The 19,482-nt window shown below is 31.5% G+C and overlaps 1 protein-coding gene across 6 annotated transcripts in view; it reads left to right on the plus strand.

The window, feature by feature from the left end:
• LOC142333771 (calmodulin-like) overlaps positions 1 to 16,589 on the plus strand; it is a 402,268-nt gene extending 385,679 nt beyond the window's left edge. For all 6 annotated transcript variants that reach the window (XM_075381282.1, XM_075381280.1, XM_075381278.1 and 3 more), the window contains 5 exons: positions 1,263 to 1,296; positions 5,814 to 5,915; positions 10,366 to 10,501; positions 13,385 to 13,533; positions 16,372 to 16,589. In XM_075381282.1, coding sequence (XP_075237397.1) covers positions 1,263 to 1,296; positions 5,814 to 5,915; positions 10,366 to 10,501; positions 13,385 to 13,533; positions 16,372 to 16,403 — 453 coding nt within the window. In that variant the 3' untranslated portion in view covers positions 16,404 to 16,589. The remainder of the gene's footprint in view (positions 1 to 1,262; positions 1,297 to 5,813; positions 5,916 to 10,365; positions 10,502 to 13,384; positions 13,534 to 16,371) is intronic.
• The last annotated feature ends 2,893 nt before the right edge of the window (positions 16,590 to 19,482 follow it).

Raw genomic sequence — 19,482 nt, forward strand, 5'->3', positions numbered from 1 at the left:
GAGAGTTACAGCGTTCAAGTCCTAGTAAAGTCAGTTATTTTTACACGGATTTGAATACTAGATCGTGGATACCGGTGTTCTTTGGTGGTTGGGTTTCAATTAACCACACATCTAAGGATTGGTCGAACTGAGAATGTACAAAACTACACTTCATTCACACTCATACATATCATCCTCATTCATCCTCTGAAGAATTATCTAAACGGTAGTTACCGGAGGCTAAACAGGAAAAAGAAAGAAAGAAAGTCTCAAAAATGTAAATCCACCGGGTTGGTCTAGTGGTGAACGCGTCTTCCCAAATCAGCTGATTTGGAAAGTCGAGAGTTACAGCGTTCAAGTCCTAGTAAAGTCAGTTATTTTTACACGGATTTGAATACTAGATCGTGGATAACGGTGTTCTTTGGTGGTTGGGTTTCAATTAACCACACATCTCAGGAACGGTCGAACTGAGAATGTACAAGACTACACTTCATTTACACTCATACATATCATTCTCATTCATCCTCTGAAGAATTATCTAAACGGTAGTTACCGGAGGGTAAAGAGGAAAAAGAAAGAAAGAAAGTCTCAAAAATGTAAATCCACCGGGTTGGTCTAGTGGTGAACGCGTCTTCCCAAATCAGCTGATTTGGAAAGTCGAGAGTTACAGCGTTCAAGTCCTAGTAAAGTCAGTTATTTTTACACGGATTTGAATACTAGATCGTGGATACCGGTGTTCTTTGGTGGTTGGGTTTCAATTAACCATACATCTCAGGAACGGTCGAACTGAGAATGTACAAGACTACACTTCATTTACACTCATACATATCATTCTCATTCATCCTCTGAAGAATTATCTAAACGGTAGTTACCGGAGGCTAAACAGTAAAAAAGAGATTCTCAAAAATGTAATTCCTGAGATTTGTTGTTAATTGAAACCCAACCACCAAAGAACACCAATATCCACGATGCAGTATTCAAATCCGTATAAAAGTAACTGCCTTTACTAGAACCTGAACGTTGGAACTTTCGACTTCCAAATCAGCTCATTTGAGATGTGTTAATTACTAAATCAACCCGGTGGTTTACCTTAGTAATCTTAGCACTGTTTTTTTCTTTGTTATTCTTGAAAAAACTATCACATTTTGGGAAGAATTACGTATGATTCATACCACATTACCGACACATATTACGGTCAAATGACTTAATTTAACACAATTATTTTTAAATATTGTAATTTTTTTAAATGTTTATAAATTAATATTTATTTCCTATTGTTTCAGAGTGAATATGGATTAACTGAAGATCAAGTAGCTGGTAAGATATTGGCAGCGTTGCAATTTATATTTACCTATTTTAAAAAGGAATGAGTGCCAGAAAAAAGAGCTTATATTTGAGATTAAAGAGAAATATTTTTTTTTTAACTAAAATGTTATTTTTAATTCAACTCAATTTAATTTTTGCCAGTTCAAATCTTTTGATAAATGAATCCTCATTGAAAAGAAAAAAAAAATATACATATATACTAAAAACCGAACTGCTAAACACAGTCGCAACGTATAATATATTATGAATGAAATGAGAAAGTAAATTAAAATAAATCTTATATTTAAATTACAAGACTACAATTCATTTACACTCATACATATCATCCTCTGAAGTAATACCTGAACGGTAATTCCCGGAAGCTAAACAGGAAAAAAGAAAAGGACTGCTTCGCGAAGTGGAAACCGCAGGGAAAAATTTGTGAATAGGGGAAGGAAATACTATGAAAGGAACGATAACTAATAATCAATAAAATTAATAATAAAGATTACAAAAATTGAAAATAAATTTAAAAAAAAAGATCATATAAAACGTTCAGTGATTTTTTGAACAGACCTCGTACACAGTGTTTCACGTAGTGTTACCAATTCGTTCTGAGCTCATTCTACTAGCGAAAATAATGTAAAAAAAAAAAATCATATAAACATCAATCCGTAAAACGAGCCGTTAGCGAGTTATGACTAGCGAAAGATTTCACTCTGATTCCTAGACAAAGAGTGAAATAAAATCATATTGAAATTCTAGAAACCTAAATTAAGTGGTAAACTTGATGGTTTTTTGAACTGGCAAATTATATAAAACCGGTTTCAGAAACATATCTTCAATAGTTATCATAAAATCCGATGTAAAACAGAAAACTATGTTTTCTAAAAACACGTTTTTTTACGTTTGTAATACAAAATATTTTTTTAACGACGCGTAAATTCGTAAAATTTATTATCAAAACTTGTAGAAAATTGACTGTAGAGATCTGAGACCGGCATAATCATTTTTTACTTTCACCCTCCCCCGTGGAAGAAATAATAATTATGATTTTCACTGAACGATATTGATATTTTGAGTGTAGGCATTTGAAAAAAGTGACAAATAATATAATTAATTTCTGAAATAGAAATTCAGTACGGTTGAAAATCAGTTTAAAAAAACAAAACAAAATGAAAATGAGAGTAATAAAAACTTAGATATGTGGAACATTACAAAATGGATTTCTTCTACCTCTACATTTCACATGTAGACTGTTCCATCGCCTATTTTTTCAAAGATTTTCCTCTATCACTTCCATCTGATTTACATTTCAGAATTTTAGCTGGCAGACATTCTTTCTTCTGACACATTTTATCAATGTAGATACAACAGTTGGATTTATACCGCTAAATCGTTTCTAACAAAGAAGGTATCTCTTGTGAAAATGGACCACTGAATGTGAAAATAGGAGGAGAAAATATTATGGAGGTAGAAGAATTTTGTTATTTGGGAAGTAGAATTACTAAAGATGGACGAAGCAGGAACGATATAAAACGACGAATAGCACAAGCTAAACGTAACAAGCTTTCAGTAAGAAATATAATTTGTTTACATCAAAAATTAATTTAAATGTCAGGAAAAGATTTTTGAAAGTGTATGTTTGGAGTGTCGCTTTATATGGAAGTGAAACTTGGACGATCGGAGTATCTGAGAAGAAAAGATTAGAAGCTTTTGAAATGTGGTGCTATAGGATATTGTTAAAAATCAGATGGGTGGATAAAGTGACAAATGAAGAGGTATTGCGGCAAATAGATGAAGAAAGAAGCATTTGGAAAAATATAGTTAAAAGAAGAGACAGACTTATAGGCCACATACTAAGGCATCCTGGAATAGTCGCTTTAATATTGAAAGGACAGGTAGAAGGGAAAAATTGTGTAGGCAGGCCACGTTTGGAATATGTAAAACAAATTGTTAGGGATGTAGGATGTAGAGGGTATACTGAAATGAAACGACTAGCACTAGATAGGGAATCTTGGAGAGCTGCATCAAACCAGTCAAATGACTGAAGACAAAAAAAAAAAGAAAAAACGGTATCTCTAACTCATTCCTCTTCCTGTTTGACCTAGTGAATCCCGCTGTTGCTTTAAAAACTTTCATTTTTGCCAACAATATTAAAGAAATTTCTCTCGATATATAAGACAGATTTTTTCTCAATTTCACGAGCAGAATTTATAGCCTGTTCCGTCATCTATCTTTTCAGAGGTTTTCCTCTATCACTTCTTCTACTTGATTTATATTTTAGAATTTTAGTCGGCAGACATTCTTTCTTCTGACACATTCTATCGATTTAGATACAACGATTGAATTTATACCACTAAATTCTCCCTAAAAAAGGAGGTATTGCTAACTCATTTTTCACTTTTTTCATTCCTCTTCCTGTTTGACCTAGTTAATCCAGAAATTGCTCTCAAAAACCTCATTTATGCTAACAATATTAATGAAATCTCTCGTTGTGACCTAGTTTGCCACAGATGTGGCAAATGTTTTATACAATTCACCCTTGTTGTAAAACGTTTTAAAATAAAATATGATTCGATTTGTTGTTACGAAAGTTAATGTTTAATCATTTTTATTTCATTCGGAAAATATATGAATCAGAGTACAATATTACTATGAAATAATCAGTACAATATTACTATGAAATAAACAAAGGAAAGTTGTATTGATTTTGTAAAAGTTGAAGATTTTGTATCATTCTTTACCGATTGATAAACAGTTACATTTTATAATTTTTATTTACATGAATATTTCCCCCTCCCCCTCCCACCCCACAGGGATTAAACTAAGAACATTTCTCTGTAAATAACATAGTGTAAATATTTGGAAACAGAATTTTTAGTTAAAGGATTTTTTGTTACTATTATAAATAGTATTACTGGTGGCTGTAATAGTAGAAGTAGCAAAATGCATCAAACCAGTCAAATAACTAACACAAAAACTGTTATTTTCAGAAAATATGTACAAGATACATTCAAAACCTTCTTTTTTTACAAAAAAAAAGCAAATGAAAAAAACATTTATAATATTAACACGTATATATATATATATGCAACCATACGCGACAATTTAGATCACACAGATCTCGTTATATTAAAGCATTTCATTTTAGTAGAGATACTTTAACTTAATATAATTTTGTAATGTTGGCGTCGATCCAATTAACACCACTTCAACTGTTGCTAACAGTCAAATTTAGCATACCCTCAAGCAACTATAAAACATGAAGTAGACATCACAAACAGATATATATTATATATACTATAGTAAACAATATTGTTTACTATAAATTTTCAGCTCAAGAACTTTATTTTGTATTTATTAATAAACAAAAACTTTTATTTAGATAAATAAATAAATAAATACTTTATATACTCAATCAAAACTATAAGATTACATATTATAGATAATATTACTACTATACAGTTTCGAAACACAGATAATTTCGGCTTATTATTATATACTTTTTGATCATGATCCAAATAATACTTCAAAATTTGTCGTAAGAACTTCATTTTTTTGTAACTGAGACCAACAAAAAGTATAAATTGTTCAAAATTGATTTATTTTCTTAATTAAGATTAAACACTTCAAAAGATTTTTTAATAAGTCAATATTTATAAAAGATAAGTTATTATAAATGACTCAAAGTGGAATAATTTGGAGGAGTGCCCAATAAGGTAATATACCTTCTATATATATATATAAATTTATACAATGTGATTCAGGAGAATAAGGCAATACTTTGACAACTCATTCTAGAGGCTAAAAATAAGAAAAAAGTTCATACAAATATAGGTCCGAAAACACTTAGTTAGCGAGTTATACAGGATGAAAAATTTCACCCGAGTTTCAGTTCCTCCGAGTAAATTAAGGGTTTCTGAAATTCTGAGGTCAATTAAGGGGAAAATTCAATTGTTTCTTACGGTTTTTGAACTGGGAAATCGAAAAAAAAATAGGTCCCAGAACTGTATCTCTCTTAGTTTCTAAGATATCCCACGTAAAACGCCAAAAATAGGGTCAAAAAACACATTTTTTTTTACGTTTGACGTACAACAACGTTGTTAAATTAGCAATAAATCATACATTTTTTAAACATAAATTGTATAGAATTTAATTATAAGAAGATTGATGTAAATAATGTCAACAAAAAAGAAATAAAATTTTAAACATGTCGACTTTTATTAACAACAAAACCGACGAAAACTTAGAAGAAAATGTTACAAAAAAACAAAACAGATGTGTCTAGTAGGTACAATAATTTTGGACCTACGGAAAATAAGCACGAACAATTACGGAACACGAATGTATCCGAAAACTTGAAAGCAATCGATTGGTTCTCGTGTAATGCCGTTGCAATCAAGCAAACGGACAGACAAACAGATAAACTTCCGCATTTTTTAGATATGTGTACATTGATTTTTATTTGATATTAAATTTAAAAAATAATAGTTTAAATTTTTTTGTTTTTTTTTCTTTGTTTACAGAATACAAAGAAGCATTTATGCTGTTTGATAAAGATGAGGATGGACAAATCACGATGGCAGAACTTGGTGTCGTTATGAGATCGTTAGGTCAAAGACCCACTGGTAACTATAATTATTAAAAATGTTCTTAAAAAATTATCAGTCAATTTTTAGAATCTTTTATTAGAGGTGGATAAATCCGATTTACGGGCGCCGAAGCAGTGACGGACTCGCTAACATGTTCCGCAAGGTAGTAAAAAAGACGTATGTATTCCTGCGCACTACCGACTAAACCTCCACCCCTGGCGACCCGCTTCTTCTTGGAATAACTGGTAAAGCATTACTTCTCGAATGAGGAGGGGTAAACGCCCACACACACACACACACACACACACACACACACACACACACACACACACACACACACACACACACACTCAGACAACAAAGCAAGGCACAGATCCACAGATAACTAAAAATCCAACACAAAACACCAGACACACTTCAACAAAATGCGCGTTTTTTTTTCGCGTGTTAGATACGACCCCCATTCTATTATATATATATATATAAGCTTGATATTTATATTAATATCAAAAATATATATGTATGGCGCCCACCGGCAGAAGGAGGACAAATCCCTTTCCATTTCAAATTATCCTACTTATTCCAAAATAAAATAATAAAAATAATAAAAACTTTCCTTTTTTTGTGCGTGTGTGTTTTGTTTATTATGTTCCAGATATCACACCCACGACAGCCAACACAACACTGGTTTCTTCACTGCGGCCACGCGGTCCCCCCAAACCCTTCCCGTACACACACGTGTCTGGAAGATTAATTATTTGATGTGTTTGAGTAATCCGTTCTTACTTCTTCGACAAAAGGCGATCGCCGCTCCCAAACCGCGATCGCGAATCATGTTTTACCACAATTGTAAGTTCCCTATTTCCTTTCCTTTCAAGAACGAAGAAGAGGGAACGAGCCCAGCAGCCACCAACAGCATAGAAGAACGAAGAAAGAAGAAACCTGCACTTTCCCCCGTTCAGTCCTTCAGGGCCACGGGAACATCAAGGTTACTGGTATGTAATTTCGATTACTGCCGAGTATCGAAAAGTATAGGCCAAAGAAGAACGAAGAGGTCATCTGAAGAAGAAAAAAAAGAAGAAAGAAGACCCACTACGCGACCCTACGTCACGGATTGGAGTCCGGAAAAAGCCGAGCAGAGAAGCAACTTGAAGGGCAGCCATCGAAGAAGTAGATGAAGATCTTCTCCTTTATCCATACCTTAAAAAAATTTCAATACTTAAAATTAATTAAATGAGCAATTGCGACTCCCTCCGGAGAAGGGGGCGCATTGCTCCCACCAAACAATTAGGGCCCATTTGTGGCGTATTCCTGTTAGCCTATGAAGCGTTAGCACTGAAAGGACTTCAGTGGACGGTCTGAAGGGGAATTATGTCGGGAGCACAGGTTTTAAAAGCCTAGTATCCCGCGGTCGGACCCAAAAATGGGTTTGAGAGCGCTGGTCCAAACGAATATGGAACGCTATTCACAAATCCGTCCATAAAATATAACAAAACTTAGACCCGACATTAAAACAAACCATTGAAACACGCCCGATTAACAGAATCATACAGCAACAAGGGACACTGTCCAGGCTCTGCGATTCGAAGGGAGAATTTGAAATCTCCCGCCACTTTTGCGTTCCGTTCCGTTGTACCAAACATGCCAACATGAATACATCACCCACGCACACCAACAAATCTCACAACACTCATTTTTACCATACGCATACTTACATGCCATCAGCGTTAACTCGGAAGTGGGGAAATCCCCCAGGAACTCAGAGGTGGAGTGACCGCGGCTTCATTGCATCCAGCCGACCCTGACAAATCGGGGGGGTTTTCTAGACACTCGCCCGCGGCTCTGTCCCCCGTACCGAGACCCCAGGACCTCTATTTAACCTGCGGATTTCTTCGACAGAACGTAATTTCTCCACTGCTTTAGCATATCGGGCAACAGCCGTCCAGAGATTCTCACCGCTTAACATAATTTCTTTTATTTGAAAAAAAGGTTAAAATGAGAGAATCAAATTCACGTGTAAATAACTAACATGTTCTTCTTACGGTGTAAATACACTTTAAGAAAGGATGTTTTGAAATTCCGAGTATAAGATGGATTTTTAATTTTTCGGTAACAAATGAAGGTATCAAATTGACTTTTGGTATGTGTAATCTTCATGTGAATATTTAAAAACCAATTTCTACAATTTTTAAATTCCGAGTTTAAAGGGTTAAAATGGTTTTTGTATTTTTTTTTTTTTTTGAAATCCACTATTTTTTTAATTTCTTGGTAACAAATGAAGATTGACCACGACGGATAAAGCAAGTAACCAAATACCACGGGCAAAGCCGTAACTAGAATGCCAGTTACTGTATAAAATACAAACGCATTAAGTAATGTTAAAAGTAGATATACAAATTTAAAAAAAAAACAATTACAATTCAGAAGGCGTTAATGAAAATTATTTCAGTAAATAATACAAGTCGAGTGGGATGGAAAAAAAAGATCACAGGTTTTAGAATTTTTTAATAATTATAATTAAAAAATCCATGGAAATAGTAATATTTAAACCGGAGGTTTCGGGTTCGAATCCCGGTTTATTTTTGTTTAACCTCCGGAATCCACGGTTAGGTATTGTTTCAGAGGATGAGATGAATGATTTGTAGTGTGTGTTAAAATGTCATGCCCGACCGGGATTCGAACCCGGGACCTCCGGATAAAAAGCCACGGAAGCCGGCTACAAAGGAATCGAATCCCGGTTTTTTTTTGGAGGGAGGAGCGATTTTGAAAAAAAAAATTTCTTTTTTGAAAATATTGTTATTTTTTGAGAGGAGAGTGGAGGAATTGTTAGGAGAAGACCAATTTGGTTTCAGGAAAAGTATCGGGACGCGGGAAGCAATTTTAACGCTCAGATTAATGTTAGAAGGAAGATTAAAGAAAAACAAACCGACATACTTGGCGTTTATAGACCTAGAAAAGGCATTCGATAACGTAGACTGGAATGAAATGTTCAGCATTTTAAAAAAATTAGGGTGAAATACAGAGATAGAAGAACAATTGCTAACTTGTACAGGAACCAAACAGCAACAGTAATAATTGAAGAACATAAGAAAGAAGCCGTAATAAGAAAGGGAATCGGACAAGGATGTTCCCTATCTCCGTTACTTTTTAATCTTTACATGGAACTAGCAGTTAATTATGTTAAAGAACAATTTAGATTCGGAGTAACAGTACAAGGTGAAAAGATAAAGATGCTACGATTTGCTGATGATATAGTAATTCTAGCCGAAAGTAAAAAGGATTTAGAAGAAACAATGAACGGCATAGATGAAGTCCTACACAAGAACTATCGCATGAAAATAAACAAGAACAAAACAAAAGTAATGAAATGTAGTAGAAATAACAAAGATGGACCACTGAATGTGAAAATAGGAGGAGAAAAGATTATGGAGGTAGAAGAATTTTGTTATTTGGGAAGTAGAATTACTAAAGATGGACGAAGCAGGAGCGATATAAAATGCCGAATAGCACAAGCTAAACGAGCCTTCAGTAAGAAATATAATTTGTTTACATCAAAAATTAATTTAAATGTCAGGAAAAGATTTTTGAAAGTGTATGTTTTGGAGTGTCGCTTTATATGGAAGTGAAACTTGGACGATCGGAGTATCTGAGAAGAAAAGATTAGAAGCTTTTGAAATGCGGTGCTATAGGAGAATGTTAAAAATCAGATGGGTGGATAAAGTGACAAATGAAGAGGTATTGCGGCAAATAGATGAAGAAAGAAGCATTTGGAAAAATATAGTTAAAAGAAGAGACAGACTTATAGGCCACATACTAAGGCATCCTGGAATAGTCGCTTTAATATTGGAAGGACAAGAAGAAGGTAAAAATTGTGTAGGCAGGCCGCGTTTGGAATATGTAAAACAAATTGTTAGGGATGTAGGATGTAGAGGGTATACTGAAATGAAACGACTAGCACTAGATAGGGAATCTTGGAGAGCTGCATCAAACCAGTCAAATGACTGAAGACAAAATAAAAAGTTATTTTTTAATTGTTAACAAATGTTCCTAAGAAAAATATGAATTTAATTAGGCGAAATTTCAAGATACTGAGGGTGACCTTGCTTTACAGCCTCACCCCCTTGACCTTTTAAGTTGAAAATTTAATGGCATCAATGCCCCGTATATAGAAGTAATCTGACCAAGTTTGGACCAGTAGTTCTAGAAATATAAGTTAATTTAGAGGGCAACACCGAACACACACACACACACACACACACACACATGTACATATGAATATTAACATGCGGAAAATTTCCATCTGGTTTTTTGGGTTCCTTAGGTGTCAAAAGATCAAATCCGGTGATAACCACATATGCCCAAATTGGACCGATTACAAAACTTTCCCTTCTAGCACTATATAGATCGGAAAGTAAAAATACAAATCAATGCAAAATTTTCATAATTTTCAATATAATTATTAATAACTAATTAATTTTAATTACAGAGACTGAATTACGAGAGATGGTGAATGAAGTCGATCAAGATGGCAATGGAACCATCGAATTCAATGAATTTCTTCAAATGATGTCAAAAAAGATGAAGGGTGCAGACGGTGAAGAGGAATTACGTGAAGCTTTCAAGTATAATAAAAAAAATAATCAATATATATTTTTATTAATTTCACTTACACATTAAAATCTAATTATATATTACAATAGATAAGTTTAGGTATAACCAAACATTCACATGGAAGGATCAAGGAAAACCACCTTGAAATCAGAGTAGTATTATACATTATAAAATGAAAGAATAAGACAGAAAAGTAAATATATAAAAATTATATAAATCTCATTTACTAAGAAATAGATAAATTGTCAGAAATATTTTTAGATAACCGATTAAAAATTAAAATTGACTTGCTCATAAGGCGTTTGCTTTTCAAACAGTTAAGTATTATCCATTATAATGTAAAAAAAGGTTTTGCTGTCTGGTTTCATGTACGAGTATATCAAACATTACAGATTAAGAATGTAACACAGAATATTTTATATAACACAGTTTTCTTTTATTTAAATGTAATTGTAATAAAATAAAAAATTTAGAATAAAAAAGCCAGTAAAGGGTCTTATAACTTTTCCAACTTCATCAAGAATGTTATGAGTAAATCTATAGAGAGTTTTGCCCTCAATTTATTACTATTTATTTGGAACGTTAACATATGTAAATATAAAAGAAAAGAATTGTATTTACATTTACAAGAAAAGAATAATTGTAATTGTAATGTACTAACTTTAAAACAGGATAAAACCAAATACTGGGAACATTCAATAATTTGAGACAAATTGATGTAGAAATGAAACAGTTTGTAGGAGTAGTTTTTTACTTTCATGACTTTAGGCTGGGATCACTGGGATGAGCTAAGAACAGCCGAGGATAAAAATTGTTTTGTTTATAATCTCAACATTGTATTTAACGATGGCATGTCCGCTTGAAGTTTCCACATTAGTTGAACATTCAGTGATCAGTTTTTTGCTTACTGAAGGTGAAAAACCGACTAAACTTTTCTTGAATAATTTTACAGTATGGTGAAAGTTGTACGAATCATGAACGACATTACTCGTGATGACCGACGTATTACAGTTGAATATATAGCAAAAACAGTTGCAGTAAGTGTTGGCGCAGTTCATAACGTTATCAGTAACAAGTTAAAGTACAGAAAAAACAAGTGGGTTCAGAAAGAGTTAACGCAACAACACAAAGAAACAAGACTCAAAGTGTGTACAAACTTAAAAGAAAGTAACCCTTTACGAAAGGAAAGGTGACCCTTTTCTAAACAAGATTTTAACGTATTATGAAACTTGGGTTCACAATTTTGAACCAGAGTCCAAAAGACAAAGTATGGAATGGAAGCACACCAGCTCACCTAGTATGAAAGAAATTCAGAACGCAAGCATCAACGAGTAAAATCATGTTGACCTTCTTTTGGGATGCCCAAGTGTCATCTTTTGTGATTATTTAGAAAATCACAAAATGAGAGAATGACGAGGAATGAGAGAAAAAATGTCGCGGATCTCAAAGAAAAGGCGTGATAATGCTACTTAACAATGCTCATCCTCACACCGCTTAGCTGACCCAACAAAACAAATGAAAAAATGGGTTGGGAGATACTACCATATTCTCCCTACAGTCCAGATTTGGCTCCTTTGGATTTTCATTTGTTTGATTCACTCAAGGAAGCATTACATGGAAAAAAGTCCAGCAACAACAAGGAAATCAAGAATTTGTGGAAAAATGGCTTAAACAACACAAAGATTTCTTTGCAGCAGCTATAAAAAAAAAAATAGTTCATCATTGGGACAAGTGTATTAATATTGGTGGGGATTATGTTGAAAAGTAGTAAAAGTTTCATTTTGTAAAAATACAGTTTTTTTACATCAATTTGTCTCCAAATACTGTCGGTGAGCTTATGGATTAACCATAAAATCAAAATTCACAAAACACCTTCAGAACTGTTTCATGAAACTATAAATAACTGCAGCTGTGAACTAATAGCAAAAGCTACAACAGTAAAATATCAGGGTGTCCGAATAAATCCGAATCTCAAATGGCAACCTGATATCAAATTTTTAAATAATAGATAAATAAGATACTTAATTTATCAATTTTGGAAAATTAATAAAATAAAAACCTTTACATATAATTAAATTGGTATTCTAAATCATTACTCAGAGGTCTGGAGCAAAATATTTGATGTTCACTTAATCATTTACTGTGCAAAGATATATTTTTAAAGCAGTCTTGTGGGTAAGTGTCACCTATATTCTAACAAACAAATCTTTAAAGAAATGGCTATCCTAACAATAAGACAAATATATATAAAAAATTTTATTACATATATTAATCTAAACAGGAAAGAATTTTTTATAAAATATTTATCGAATTGTTTTTGATGTGAAGTGTGTTTTAATGTTCAGTGGGTTTTCATGAACCGTAGGAAACAGTTTCATTATGCATGTCACAAATTGATAAACTTGAAACCAATTGAATTTATATTTTCGACGTTAAATAATTCTACATTTAAGAAAAGTAGTGGAATGGATAATGGATAGATTTTATTTCAAATTAAATTTTATAAATCAGTTTTGATAATGTTGCAGTTAATCAATCTACATCCAATTTGAATTATTGTTTCGGCTGATTTTATCATTGTGTGAAACTGAAGCCTAAATTGTAGATCAATGTTATATTTAATTTATAATTGTTACTGTTAACTATAAAATAATTGTAATTAAATTTACTTGATAGAGCCACTATTCAAGTTTTCAAGCAACAGTTCTCTTCTGAAAGCGCTCAAATTCTCTTCTAACACTATCTCTAATTGAAATATACTATAATTATGAAACTTTCCTACACATTATCAAATTCCATTCTGTATAATCTAAAATTGAGGATAAACATATATATTCAAGTCTTTTGCCTAAACATATAAGTATATATTTTAAAATAATAACAATTTTTTTCAGAGTATTTGATAGTGATAATGATGGTATGATATCATCAACAGAACTGCGTCATGTGATGACAAATCTTGGCGAAAAATTATCAGATGAAGAAGTTGATGATATGATCAAGGAAGCTGACCTTGATGGTGATGGAATGGTCAACTATGACGGTAAAATTTTTTTAATATTATTTAAAATTTATACTAATAAAAACGGAAAATCCTTCCTAGATATAAAAATATAATAGAATAATGAGACAAGTGAATTTAGAAAAACAATTACTATTTACAGATATTTTATGTGAATATGAATCCAAGGCAATGAATAGAGATATAATTTGATGGTTTTTGTTCAATTAACCATACATCTCGGATAATCACCCTCATCTCATCAGCACATGTGATTGCTTTTATTGTTGACAAATTGAACAGATTGCAACATACATTTTAGGAAATACAAAATAAAAAATCTATATATATATATATATATATATATATATATTCTTATCATGCATAAATACTTGAAAGTAAAATGTATTGTAACACTATTAAAAATAACAGTACAACAAACGTTTCAGAACAAAAGAACTAAATTAAGGAATGGTAAAATCTAACACAAGGGCTTTTGGTTGAAAAATCGATCTTTATTGAAGATTTTTTTTTTTTAAATTGAACAAGATTTAACATTTGAAACATTGTTACAATGAGCAATAAACAGAAACAAATTATCTACTTAAATCATAAGTAACTAACAAACTAAGAATTTAAACTGATAAAAAAACATTATGACTATAGGTGAAATTGTTTTTGTACCATTTTTAATTCCTTGTATGAAGTAAAGGAAGTATTCTGATCCTGAAAAATCTCAGTTTCCAGATTTCAACGGAAATATACATTTTGACCATCCCTGAATCTATTTTGACTAGTTTCAGTGTGACATCTGTACATACGTATCACGTAACACAAAAACAATTAGCCTTAATTATTAACCTTTGATTGTAAAAGAAATTTTACAATAAATAATAATTCAATAATAACAATAAAAAAAAATTATGAAAAAATATCAGAAGTTATTAATGAAATAAAAATTGTATGTACTTTTCATTTAAAAAAAATGTGTATGTGTAATTTAATAGGCATACAAGGAAGTAATGATACAATGACTCAATGATACATCATTATTTAATATCGTAATTTAAATTTCTATGTACATGGAAATAAATACATGATTAGTTTTTTCTAATTACCTTCTCATTTACCCTTCCAGCATGTTTTTGGACAGATTTGGCAATCAAAGAGCCCTTGGTTTCTGCCATCTTCTGATCACTACTGAAAAAACAACTAAACTACTTTCATATTCTTTCCACTGACTAAACTAGAAAAGTAAATGAACAAGGAACATTCTATACACATGTGGAGTAAATAAAATACTTTCCACCAACATGCTAGGGTCAGCATTGCGAGAGTGACAGTGCTCTCTCTCTCCCTAGCAGCCTCGCGTGCAGCTTCCTATGTGTGTATGTGCACAACAGCCAAACACTACACCGCAGTAACTGTGCAGCGTACAGTTCCATACAAAGATTTTTGTACCTTTATCATAAACTGCGGGATGGGACTGACATTAAGCTTAAGGATTGTATACTGTACAAGTTTAGAGAAAAAATTAAATAAAAAAGGACTCATTATATTAAATGTTATCGATAACATCAAGTGGAAATAGGGGGTGCTGCAGTTCCACAGTGCCTATATGTGAGCCGCCACTGTCATGGAGTACATTAACTTTTTATTTTACAAGGGTTATTTTTTTTCAAGGTCCGATCGGTCACGAAATTAAAACCACAGTAAAAATAAAAAATGTTTTATTTGTAACAAGTACTTACATAGTTACGCTATTTCTCTACATAGTCGCCACTCCGATTTAGACATTTGTTGTAGCGTGGTACCAACTTTCCAATACCCTCGTCATAAAACGGAGCTGCCTGTGTTTTCAGCCATGTTTCTACGCTGGTCTGCATCTCGATGTCTGTGCCAAAATGTTGTCCTCCTAGGCAGTGTTTCATGTGAGCAAAGAGGTGAAAATCGGATGGAGCCAAGTGCGTGCTGTATGGTGGGTGATCAAACACTTCCCAACGAAAACACTGCAGGAGCTTCTTTGTTACAGCTGCAGTGTGCTGCCGAGCATTGTCATGGAGAAAGACAATGCCTGATGACAACATTGCTCTCCGCTTATTTTGAACTGCCCTTCGTAGACGTTGAAGAGTCACACAGTATAAGGCTGCAGTGATGAATTTCAGCTGCATTACACCCTTCAGCCTGAAGAAATCGAATTACCGCACGCACTTCACACTTGGCGAGAGATGCTACTGTTGTAGACATGTTTACGTGCTAGCTGCATGTTCAGAACTAAACGAAGTGACACAGTGTTATTGAAGGCCATACTAGAGATGCTGCGCAACATATGCGCAAAGGTTCATCCGATTTCTGTGCTGGTTTTTATTTCGTGACCGAGTGGACCTTGAAAATATAACCCTCGTAGATTATCAGAAGCAATCTTTGACGTATTTGAAGCACTTGAGGTGCAAGGGACATAAATCTAGGTTGCTTTCCTAAAGAGTAGTGTTGTAAACTATACAATCAATCTCTTCTTTTTTTTTTGTGAACAGAACACAGGTGTTACTTGTATTAAACATCACCTTAATTCCACTGGGATTAAATACAATTATATATTCCATAAAATGAAGAAGACACTTAAAGAATCCTTATTTCCCCTAATAAGCCTGACATGGGATGTTTGTTATTCCTTAAAACTACCATATCAGGATGTCTACAACCAACATAAAATTGTGGTAATTAACATATATATGTTATACACAATGAACAAATACAATTTCCTGTTACCATTTAATAGTAATACTACAACCAGTAATATTGGTGATAAAAAAATTTAATAGAATCATTAACTGAAAGATTATTTTTAATAAAATTTATAAATTTTTTTTTTGTTCACAGAATTCGTGACAATCTTGACTTCCAAGAAGTAGATTTACGGATACATAAAAAAAAAAATAGAAAAGCAAGCAAGAACTACAAAACAATAAAAAAGTAAAACAAAAAAAAAACATCAGAAGGTTATAATATATATTCCAGCAGCAAAATAGAATTGTTATTTTTAATAACATAAAACATCAGAGTTAATTATATATTAAAAAATTAGTAGAAAAAAGCAATTAGACATTATTATTATCATCAATTTATGCTGTGAATTAAAAAAAATAATAATTAAATGCTATTATAATAATAATAATTACAATATTATTGCCAAATATAATGTATAATTATATCATGTATTGTAATATTAATTCAGATCTTATGAGAAAATATTATAAAGAATTCTCTCTTTTTATATAAATTATATATTTCTCTTAGAAAGAGACAGATAGATAGATAGAGAGAAAATTAAAAATAATGACTTCCAACTTACTATTATGCTATATTTAATACTATAGATATACACAACAATTTAACTTTCCCGAATTTACTTAACACGACTTTGATCTCGTTACATTATTAATTTATTATTATTAATTATATTATTTATAATTAGAATAATAATTAGTTATAACAATTAATAAACAATAATTTATTTAGTATATATATATATATATATATAGTTTAATTAAATTAAGTTTGATTAAATTTAATTATTAATCAGATATAATTTTAAAAATTAATTATTTTTTTTTAAATATATTAAAAATTTGATTGTTCAGATTTAATATCTATTCACTGTTTTATGTTTATATCTAAATAAAATTATTAATTGTTATCAAAAAGAAACGACTAATTATTCAATTAAACTATAAGAGTAAAACGTATAATTACTTAACCTAATCTAGAAATTTAATTTTAAAAAAACACAAAAATAAATTTAACTACTACTGATTTGATCTATGCAATGAAAACATACATTTTTTAAATAATAAATTTTAATTTAATTTAAATAAAATAACTGAAAGCAATATAATTCACTTAAAACTGATTATATATATATATATATATATATATATATATATCTTTGAGATTACCAAATAAAATACCTTCTTTTTTATAAAATGCAACAGTATTTATTTTTAATGTATTAGAAAAACTATACAAAAAATTTTAAATAAAAATGTTATATAACAGACTTTTAATTAATTATATTACTAACCATTATTTTATAGGCCTATAATTTTTACTAAAATAAAATATAAATGAAATATAGTACCAATAACATCCACCAACAAAATACAGATGGCACTACATGATTTTTTAATATTTATCATGTATTTAGAAAAATCGATATACTTTGTTTTCCAAAAAAGAAACTAAAAAAACATCAATCATAACAAATCTCCAAAGTGTTGTCCATAATTTAAAACAATAATAATAAATTAATATAAAAGAAACAAAACTTATGGATTTGTAAAAAAATTCTATTGTATTTTAATGTAGATTTTTTTTTAATATTATCTACGATTTAAAAGAAAAAAAAAACGAAATAAAAAAAAAAATTATTTTTATGTGACGTCATTCAGTAATTGATAAATAAAATTATCTTCTTCTAGGTGAGTGTTTACAGCTATAGAGACCATCTCTCACACCCCAAGTGCCAAACTCTTCCATCCTGCCAACTTTCCTCCTCCAAATTCCTTCTCTCCATCGCCTCTATCACTTCAGACATCCACTGCCTAGGAGGTCATCCTCCTCTCTCCTAGAGTCTTCACAATATTCCTAGACCATCTATACTCCTCCATTCTCCGAATATGCCCGTACCATAGTAGTCTTCTTCCCTCCTAAACAACAATCAGTGTACTGGTTGCCCCAATTCTTCTTCTGATCTCCTCATTTCTCACGTACTGTATTACAGTAACTCCACAACTCCTGCACACCACATCCACCTCCACAGCCAACAACCTTCCTTCATTTCTTTTTCTAATTTCTCAAGGTTCTGACACGTATAATAAAATGCTTTCAATAACACTCTTATACAATCTATATTTAGCTGCTTTCCGTATCCCATCAGACCACCATTAACAATTGCACTTCTGGATAGTCATCTGCCCCAAAACTGTATGATGATTTATATCTTTTACACTATTTCCTCCTTCCTGTGATAATATACAGCCAAGGTACTTAAAGTCTTCAGATTTCTCTATGATATTCCCATCTATAATCAAGTCATCTCCTTTTGCACTAGCCTCTAGATACTTTGACTTTTACTAAAATTTATCTTCAAACCCCACTTCAATTTCCATCAATTTGCTTATCATATAGATAATATCAAATCGATCTGATACTATGATGACCCAAACAAGAAATATATACTCCCACATCCACTTCAACTCCCATCCTTCTAAATTTTTCCACCACTCTTCCAATTCCTTATCCAAGTAAACCTTAGAGTGGGAGCTGTACAGAGCAAAAATAAAATTATGGTCTAAGAAAAAAAATTATTACTGCCGATCCATTTCAAATTTATAACAAATCTGTTTTATTCTGTATTGCAAATCTGTTTTCTTTCTTTTTATAATCAGTTAGAAAATAATAAGTGACAATTTTTTTGGAGTAAGAAACTAGGAAAAAATACATAGATCTTACATTAAGAAATACGATAATTGTTCTATCGTGCATCAACGATAAAATCTAATACAATTAAAACGTTAACATCTTGACACTTAGAGAAAAGAAAGAGCATTTATAAAATGATATTAAAGGTGAAAGAATACGTATTACATGTGATTGGTATACATAAAAAGTGAAGATTTTAAGAACAGGCTTAAAATATGTTAAGTTAGGTTAAAAACATTATACTATCTATTTGAGAATTCTAGGAACCTAACCAACCAGTGGCTAAAATAATATAATAAAACAAAAAGCAAGTACTGAAAAAAGTATTAAATGATAAACTGTGTTATTCAATTGCAATTATTAACGATATGACTCGAGGAAAGAATAACATCTGAAATAGACGAATAATTCAAAGTAGACATAAGTTTTTCATTAATTTTACAAAAGCTTTCCTGACAATATTTTAATTAGTCAAAAAAACAAGATATTATATAATCACACATACTATTC

Source organism: Lycorma delicatula, chromosome 13 (genome assembly GCF_047948215.1).
Source record: "Lycorma delicatula isolate Av1 chromosome 13, ASM4794821v1, whole genome shotgun sequence".
In the NCBI taxonomy this organism is placed as follows: domain Eukaryota; kingdom Metazoa; phylum Arthropoda; class Insecta; order Hemiptera; family Fulgoridae; genus Lycorma; species Lycorma delicatula.